Genomic DNA, 9,799 nt, shown 5'->3' on the forward strand with positions numbered 1-9,799 from the left:
TCATAAAACACATGGCGGCATATTTATGAGTGGGGTTGCAATACGCTTGCACCATGCAATGTGGTGCATGCGCGATGCAAGCCTAAAATGAGAGTTATGAAGTCACACAAGGTTACCTTGCTTGGCCCTGAGTGGCTTCATAAATATAGATTAATGCAGTGCACTACAAATTGTGCATTGCATTCAGTGGCAGCTCTTCCTCTAAGGTGGAGGAGCATTGCCCCAGTGTTCGATAGGGAAAATAAAATGATAACATATTTTTATTATCATTTTAGTTTTCCTATTGCAGTCAGTGGTGGGGCGGGTGGGGCTGGCCAGAACAGGGAAGGAGTGGTTTGCACTCCCAGAGTTTGCATTAACTGTTTGGCAAGCCCTCTTTGGTCGACCAAACAGTTCATGCACACTTTGCATGTTCCTACCAGACTGCATTACATAGCCTGGTCAGGAACATGCACAGACTCCCTGTTCCACCACTCTCAGACCAATAACAATGCTGGATTACAGTGTTGTGATTGGCTCAGGGTAGCCTGTCTGCCCGGGTGCTTCCTGCTGCCGCCAGATGGGACAGGAAGATTAAGAGGACAAAGACGGAAGACAGAGGAGAGGCAGTGGCCTGTCTTTTTTTTTATTGTATCCCCCCGTCTCACCATCTCTGTATGGTAGCAGCCACTTCTGATTGCCAGGGAAGAGCTCCATGGATCCTACATGAGTGGGAAACATCCTTTACCACGCAACTTTTACCACGCAGTGCTTTTACAATGCAGGTTTTACGACGAAAACCATTACAACGCATTGCGCTGGAGGGCGCTCTAGGATAGGGAATAGTTTTAATTTTCTATCCAACACCTTCCCTAATATCCACGGGGACTGGAGTTGGAATAGTAAATTAAACTATTCACTATCCAGCACCCCCCAAAGCAATGTGTTGTAAAGGCTTGCATTGTAAAACTTGCGTTGTAACAGCATGCGTGGTAAAAGCATGCGTTGTAACAACTTACATCCACATGAGTGTATAAATCCAACATCCATGGATTTTGACACATTCCCAGATTTACCAAAAGTGGTAGAGCTGGGAATGGGGCAAAACACCATGCCTCCTCAGGTGAGGCATAACGTTACTTCCTCTTACTGTGAGCTGAATTCTGGAATGGCATAAATGAGCCGTATTCTTTTAAATATGATGCATTCCTGCCCTTACCTATCACGCAGCGCAGTGCAGCAAGGTGAATTGCTGCACTGTGCTGTGTGACTTTGACATAAATATGGCCCATAGTTTGTTAACTGCATTTTTAATATGTTTTGTTGTACTACAAAATGTACTACATAGGGTGGTTTGTGAATCAGGTTCTTACATTGTTCATTTGCGTTTATATCACCTTTTTTTTTAAAGCATTGATCTGCTATTTTTGACATAGATTTGCATGTCAGCAGCTACTAACCAGGTGTTGTGAGATTAACCAATAACATTTCAGAATAATTTGTTCTAGATATGAAATAGATCTTCAAGGACTCACCAAGAGATGTTCAACATGGCCACCACATACAACAGATCTTCAGGTTTCTCTGAGTTTGTGCTGATCTGCTTCCCAGGGATTGAGAGCTGGCAGCACTGGCTGTCCATCCCCATCGCTCTACTCTTCCTTGTGGTTCTCACAGCCAACACCACTCTCACAATAACAATCTACTCATCGCGGCGCCTGCACCAACCCATGTACTATCTCCTCCTCCTGCTCTCTGTTGTGGACTTGCTGATGAGCCTCACAGTTGCACCAAAAGCCTTGGCCGTCCTCTTGTTTAATAAGAAGACAATCAGCCGATTTGGTTGCTTCAGCCAAATTTTCATACTGTACTACAGCCGGGGTCTGGAATCGTCCATCTTCATATGCCTGGCTTATGATCGTTATGTTGCAATATGTAACCCCTTGCGCCACTCCACCATCATCACCAGCAGGAGAACCGCACAGGCAGTAGCCCTGTCTTTTCTGTGTAACACTGTTCTTTACATGCCATACCCACTGCTGGCGGCAAGGCTGAATTACTGTGGAGATACCATACCGCATTGCCTCTGTGAGAACGTACCTCTTGCAAAGCTGGCTTGCGACAGCATTCCGGCAAATCAGATCTATCCTATGTTTGTTCTAAGCACACTCCTTATGTCTCTGTCGCTCTCATTGGCCTTCTCCTATAGCATGATCATCCGGGCTGTGCTGAGGCTGGGCACCCCAGGAGCAGCACAAAAGGCCTTCAGCACCTGCACTGCTCATCTGATCCTAGTCTGCCTGTTTTATTGCACTATAATATTGATTCCAATATCAAACAGGGTGGAGCAGTTTATACCACGCCCTGTGCACGTGCTGCTGAGGCTTTGTGAAAATCTGCTCCTCCCAGCCCTGAATCCCTTGGTGTATGGTATCAGAACCAAGGAAATTCGCAAAGAGATTCCCATGTTATTCAGAAGGATGCCACAATTGTGCGGAAATTCAGTGTGTTGAATACTAATCGTAAAAAATCATAATGTAAATTGATACTTGTATAGCGCACTACTCACCCGCAAGTGTCACGAGGCGCTTGTACGAATACCGCTGAGGAACCCATCCTCGCTTTCCCTGTGAGGTGTCCTCTCCTGGGCACCCCCAAGGTGGAGGCCGGGCATCCTTAGCGTTGTGGGGATTAAGCAAGCTATTGCCCAGAGTTGCAGAGTGGGACTCCATGATTGGAATAGGCACCGAGGCAAGAATTATCAGGTCCGTGGAATTTTGAGCCCAAGACCCGCAGAGGCAGGAATTGAACCCTGGTCCCGGGCTAGACCTCTGCATCAGGGTCTGCCACTCTAACCATTGAGCCACACTTCTCCATGGGTGTACATGTAGAGTGAATTATGCAATGCCACTCAATGCAAGAGAGCAAGTGAACATCCACCTACTTAGCTTTCTGATGAGGAAGGATTCCCTTTGTCTAATGCTCAAAATCAAGCCTTGTGCCATATACGTGACTTCCAAGGCTCCACCAACATGCTGTTTGTCACTCTATAAACTAGGCAAAGGAATAATGTTCATCTGTCCATATCAAATGTTGTGCTTAACCTCATCAGCTGTATTCACATGGCTAATGCTGACAGAATTATGAAATAAAATATTGCTTACTATTCATCAAAACAAAAATAAATGAGCCATGAGTTCAGATTCACGTGAGAAGATAGGTGTACAGGGCCACAGTGCTGTTGCCATTCAACTGCAATGCTGAGATATTTCCTTTGAGCACGTGTCTCATGGAGCACAGCCGAGCTGTGAAGGCTTAATCCTGGCTGTGGAGGTTTTAGATCTGTGATCCTTGGGAAATAAGTTGACTGGGAAGGACTCGTAATTGTGAGTGGGGAAGATGAGCAGTGTTTGAATCCTAAATGTAAAAGGAGTGGGAAGGAGCTGCCAGGTTTGTGCAATGAGATGCCGTCCGTTTGCTGGTGACACAATTATTTTACTGTTACTTTGTCGTTGTGAAACAGGAGGATGTTGTTCTGAAGGGACACCTGGCAAGGGCCTGTTGAATAATGGCACAGACCCCTGCAGGTGCTCGTTGTGCCTGGGGTAGTGGAGCCCATCCAGGACGGATGACCTCTTGCCTATAGTACTGAGATCACAACAGTTTCTTGCTTTGGGCTTCGGTCTCTGTCCCTGTAATTTCCCTGCTTTATGTGCCATCCACGTTGGTAATTAAATCATCTAATCCCATTCTGTGTTTTATGATTATTTAAATAGTACAGATGGCACATAAAGCATAAAAACGCACATGCAAATCTAATGTCGTTTTACAGGTGCATCGTCACACTCTGACCCTTGCATTGGCCGAGGGTCAGGCAGCCAGGGAGACACTTTTCACTGGCAAAGGTGCCAGTGTTCATGTGCCAGACATTTTAGAGGCCTAAGGCATTATTTTTCTTCACCCCTGGCCTCCTCCTATGTTAGTCCACTCCCAGGTGACAGGCAATAGTGTCACTTTTTGAGACAACCCCAGGTTACATGCCAATTATCACATTTCCAAGTCGTCATAGGGAGGGGGGTCAGTACAAATCATGGTTCCAACCCCGCCCTATGATGAGTTGTGAACAGGTGTTGTTAAAATGAAGCAGGAGGCTGTCTGTGTACAAGGTGGTATCAGGGCAGAGTATTAAGTGTACATGTTACTTGATGCCACCGATGCTCGGCACATGTGGTCTTCAAGCTTTACGGTTCCAGAAGCCTGTGGAAATCATACCTTTCAATGGGGTTCCCCACTCTTGATGCAGGTTAGGTCATGCCCTTTTCAGTTTCTTTTCTTATACAATAACTTACCATTTTTTAAGTAGTACATTGCTGCCACTATATGCTCCTTTCTCAGAGTACCACCCTTGTGCTTTTGGGGCCGTATTACAAGAAGTGCAACAGGCATTTGGGCCGAATGCGTGCCACCGGGGCACTTTGGTATTACAGAAGGGGACACAGAATCTGTTGCGTCCTCTTCAGTAACACCTATAGCACTGGTGCACTTAACGCGCCAATGCTACTTTCAGGGGGCATTCCCTCATTTGCATAGGGGTGTGCCCTATGAAAATGAATGAATTCCTTTGCCTCTGCACCCGCCCCCACATTACAGACATGGGGCAGAGGCAAAGAAGCTCACATGGGGCGCACTCACAGTGCACCACCTTCTATTTGGCGCACTGTGAGTCCGCCCCCTGAAAGCAGCCCTCTGGAGGGGAAGAAGTGGGTACTATCGAACCCCAGACATTCCCTTGCAGGCGGGTGCTGTCACTGCCTGCACTCGCCTGCAAGGGGATCTCTAATCCCCCTTTAAAAGTGCAGGCAGGTTGCTGCCTGCACTTTGAAAACACAGACCAGCAGCCGCTCCGCATTTTCATATGAATGCACTGCCCTGGGGCAGCGCATTCATAGGGTGCATTGTTATTGTTAAAACATGTGCCCGGTGCAAACAATGACAATGCGTAATACGGCCCCTGCTCTATTACAATGAAGAGCTTTTGTTTTAGAATGCTGTGTTATCTTGTAGGTGCAGTATTGGGGATGTGTTTCTCTGCTCTACCTCTTGAACAGGAGGGCCAGTGAGAAGAACAGTGAACATTTGGTGGTGAGTAAGAAGGAACTAGCCATATTTTGTTTCCCTGCAATGTCATATAGTGCAAATTTGACCCAAAGGTATTGGAGTGCTTTACATTTTATAGGAACACCAGTTGCATTACACAAGGTCACATTCATTGTTTGTAGGTGCAGTGAGATTAAGGGCCCAATTCACAAAGGTAAATGTAGACCTGAAGTCTAAGTTTAGACTATAAGTCTAAGGGTCTGTGAGAAATCAGGGCCTGTTTGTAGTGTCCCCCCAATCTTTGCCCCCATTTTGACCACTAGATGCTGGTTGTCTGACTCTGACTGTGCCCTGGGCTCTGCTAACTAAACCCAGGGTCTGTCTTCTGACAAAGTACATGTAATTAGGTCTAGTTGCATTTGCCACTGGTAGGTAGGTAGGTCATTTATGTATTTGTTGATTAATTAAAACCGTTACAAAAAGAGAAAAATACAAATCATACACAACGACTAATTGAAAATATATCGATACAGTGCATAGATAAAATTGTCAACAATTGATTAACATTTTCCAGTTAGGGATTATAGTACAGTCAATATTTCCACAGGTTTGGTAGCAGTCTCCAAGTTCCAAATAAAGTGCAATATGCTCACATAGCAGAAGCTAAAATGCAATGTGCTAGCAGCAAATGTTCAATAACAGTTAACAGTAGAAAGAAAAAAAAAGAACAATTTACAGACTGTCTATAACTGTCATATTGCAAAATCAATGCTAAAGAGACTTATGCTATGTCGTCAAAGAGTTTACCAACCCTACTTCCAACTCCAACGACATCACTCCCTCTCAAACCCTTTGCGACTCCCTAGCTTCATTCTTCCACGACAAAATCACAGACATCCACAACAGCTTCTACAACCAACCTGGAGACCAACCCACCCAACCTTCTGTCGTACCTTCACCCCCCTTGAACTTCCTTAATGACTGGAACCTAATCTCTACTGAGGACACCATCCGCCTGATGAACTCCATCCACTCAGGATCCCCCACAGACCCATGCCCTCACCACATCTTCAACAAAGCAGACTCCATCATAGCACCACACCTCCGAGACGTCATCAACTGCTCCCTCAACTCCGCCACCTTCCCGGATATCTGGAAACACGCCGAACTCAGCGCCCTTCTGAAAAAACCCACAGCTGACCCCACCGAACTCAAAAACTACCGCCCCATCTCGCTCCTTCTATTCCCGGGCAAAGTCATCGAGAAAGCTGTCAACAACCAGCTCGCCGCCTTCCTCGAAACCAACAAATCCCTCGACTCCTCACAGTCCGGATTCCGAGCCAAACACAGCACCGAGACCGCACTCATCGCTGCAACAGACGACATTCGAACTCTACTGGACAATGGAGACACAGTCGCCCTCATCCTCCTCGACCTCTCCGCAGCCTTCGACACAGTCTGTCATAGCACCCTGTTACAACGCCTCAGTAACATCGGAATCCAAGGAAAAGCACTGGAATGGATCACCTCGTTCCTTGCCGCCAGAACTCAGAGAGTCCGCCTCCCACCATTCAAGTCTGAGGCCACTGAAGTCATTTGCGGCGTGCCACAAGGATCTTCACTCAGCCCCACCCTCTTCAACGTATACATGAGCCCCCTCGCGGCCATCGCACGCCAACACAACCTCAACATCATCTCCTACGCTGATGACACTCAACTGATCCTCTCACTCACCAAAGACCCTAACACCGCAAAAACCAACCTTCATGAAGGAATGAAAGAAGTAGCCGAGTGGATGAAACACAGCCGTCTGAAACTGAATTCAGACAAAACAGAAGTCCTTATCTTAGGTACCTCCCCCTCCGCCTGGGACGACTCTTGGTGGCCAGAGGCCCTTGGAAAAGCACCCATCCCGACGGACCACGCACGGAACCTGGGCGTCATCCTGGACTCCTCACTCTCGATGACCAGACAAGTCAACGCCGTCTCATCATCCTGCTTCAACATTCTTCGCATGCTCAAAAAAACATTTTGTTGGATCCCCACCGAAACTAGAAAAACGGTCACCCACGCTCTAGTTACAAGCCGCCTGGGCTACGGAAACACCCTATACGCCGGCACCACCGCAAAACGTCTGAAAAAACTCCAACGCATCCAGAACGCATCAGCCAGACTCATACTAGACATCCCGCGTAAAGACCAAATCTCTGTTCACCTGAAAAACCTCACTGGCTCCCCGTCAATAAGAGGATAACATTCCGCCTCCTAACCCACGCACACAAATCACTTTACGAACTTGGACCCGAATGCCTCAACACACGACTTTCCTTCTACACCCCCTCCCGCCAGCTACGCTCTTCCAACCAAGCCCTTGCTGCTGTACCCCGCATCAACAAAACCACCATGGGAGGAAGATCCTTCTCCTACCTGGCGGCTAAAACCTGGAACTCACTTCCCATTCACCTTCGCCTCACCCAGAACCACATTGCATTCAGAAAGCAACTTAAAACCTGGATTTTCGACCTGTAATTCCCCACCCTTCTTCAAGCGCCTTGAGACCCTCTGGGTATGTAGCGCGCTATATAAATTACTTGACTTGACTTGACTTGACATGCTATCCACAGAAAAGTGAACAGTGCATTAAGTGCAATTGGATAGCAGCAAATATTCAATAGCAGTACGCAACAGAGCAAAAGAACAATATCATAAATGTCAAAAACTAAAACCAGCTAAAATACAGTAGTATGTTATAATAAATACTAACGTGGCTTGTGCTATCAGCAAAAACGTGAAAGGTGCATTGAGTTTTTCACTAGCAAAGCTAAAGTGCCTTGTGCTAACAGCAAGAAATTATTATTTAATTCTTAAAATAATCTATAATGTATGGCAACTTTCGGGGATAAAGTGCACATACTCCAATCAATCATAAGATAATAAACATAATAAGCAGAACATTGGTATAAAAGTTCACTAAGAACATGCAAATATTACACAATTTCAAAATGAATTAAAAAGTGCCATAAAAATAGTCTGTCAATTCCCTAAAAACAGTAACATCATTATTTCACAGCCGTAACAAATTTAACATTTTCTTTGGGTGTCAACCTTACATAATTTCTTTTCCACTCTAAAAATGAATTGGCCAAATTATTGTATAGTATAAACGTTGACACCACTTAAGCAAAATATTAATGCCGATCTACAAGTTCTAGCTCCCATTTCTTTAAAAATAGGTTTTAAAATTATTTTCCGTTCCTGCAACGTTTTTGGGCATAGTGTTACCATGTGCAGCAAAGTTTCATCATACTGCCCGCAGAGACTACAAATATTTGATGCCCATTTATGCTCCCATTTAGGGATTCCATCTTTGGTTGGATATATTCCAAACCTTAATAATATAAATTTCTTTTTAATTAAGGGTTTTTGATGAAAGAGTAAATAAGGTTGGACAACCGTTTTCTCAAAAGAATTGGCAATAGACCAAAAGTGTATTTTTTTTCTCAACTCATCTTTATCCAAAACTTTTGACAACAGAGCAACGGTTGAATTAATTAATTTTTTATAAACCATTTTACTCCTCATTTCATCTTCCAATTTAGGGCATTCGAAATTTAGGAGACACTCAGCTAAATAATCCTGCCAGCTTCTGGAATATTCGCCTTTCGAAATCTCGTGCCAGCACATATTTGCTCCTCATCGGCTCGAGATAATGCCAATAATGTTTTTAAAAATTAAGCTTGACGAACCAAGAGCTGATTCCTTAAACTATATTCCAATCTTAAATTGGCACGTGGGATCTGTCTAGGAATCCTAAAAACTGATTTGTATGTCCTTGCCACAATGCCCTCAAGAAATTTCACATCCCTACCCTTAAAAATTATGGACCCATCGTCCAGGGAGGGAATAAGTTTTGCTTCCAAACCTTTCAGCAAGAGATCATAATTGGGACATAATAACTTATCTCTCAGTTTTGGAAAAGCGAAGGCAAGTGAGGTACCTTTAGCCTCTAAGGGGCATATTATCAAGGGGGTTTATCTCTACTTTTTTGGCTTTAAAAGCCAAGAAAACGGAGATAAAATTATCTCCCTATTACCTAGCTGTCGCTAACACCAGTTAGCGACAGCTAGTAGGAGATAGCGACCATCTCGGGCCCCACTTTGCATGTCAGAGAAATTTATCACTAATGACATGAAAGTGGGCGTGCCAAGATGTTAGCGACTGGAAACAGTCGCTAACATCGCTATCTCCTATTACCAACTTTTGGAGATATTTGCGCTAAGCGCGAATATCTCCAAAAGCTAACACCTGCCCTGAGCAGTTCTTAGGCATGTTATCCAATGGGAGGTGGCTAACATGGCTAAGAGCATTAGCTCGGTAATGCCTGAATATCGCTGACTATTCAGCGATATTCATGCATTGCGGCCGATTTTTATCGCATTTGCGATAATCCTTGGTAATACCAAGGTTTATCTGCGATAAAAATCGCCGTAGGTAGGCGATACATTTTTGTCTCTAACCAAGCAATAGCGATAATTATTGCTATTGCTTGGTAATATGCCCCTAAGTTATCAAAAAGCTGTCTAAATGTCAATCCATCATCCAATGTGATTCCCAAATATTTATAAGCTTTTACACAGTCAATAGACAAACCATTAATATTCAGATCCTTTACCCCTAATTTGCCTTTCCCTATTAACATTATTTTTGTTTTTTTTGTATTAAT

The 9,799-nt window shown here is 44.6% G+C and overlaps 1 protein-coding gene across 1 annotated transcript; it reads left to right on the forward strand.

The window, feature by feature from the left end:
- Positions 1–1,529: 1,529 nt before the first annotated feature.
- LOC144774051 (olfactory receptor 56A4-like) lies at positions 1,530–2,492 on the forward strand. Its single transcript, XM_078659083.1, has one exon. It carries the CDS (start codon positions 1,530–1,532, stop codon positions 2,490–2,492), a length of 963 nt encoding a protein of 320 aa, XP_078515209.1.
- The last annotated feature ends 7,307 nt before the right edge of the window (positions 2,493–9,799 follow it).

This window comes from Lissotriton helveticus, chromosome 8 (genome assembly GCF_964261635.1).
Source record: "Lissotriton helveticus chromosome 8, aLisHel1.1, whole genome shotgun sequence".
NCBI classification, from domain to species: domain Eukaryota; kingdom Metazoa; phylum Chordata; class Amphibia; order Caudata; family Salamandridae; genus Lissotriton; species Lissotriton helveticus.

What these genes read in the sequence shown, in the direction of transcription:
- LOC144774051 (XM_078659083.1), top strand. Translation starts at nt 1,530, where the DNA reads ATGGCCACCACATACAACAGATCTTCAGGTTTCTCTGAGTTTGTGCTG.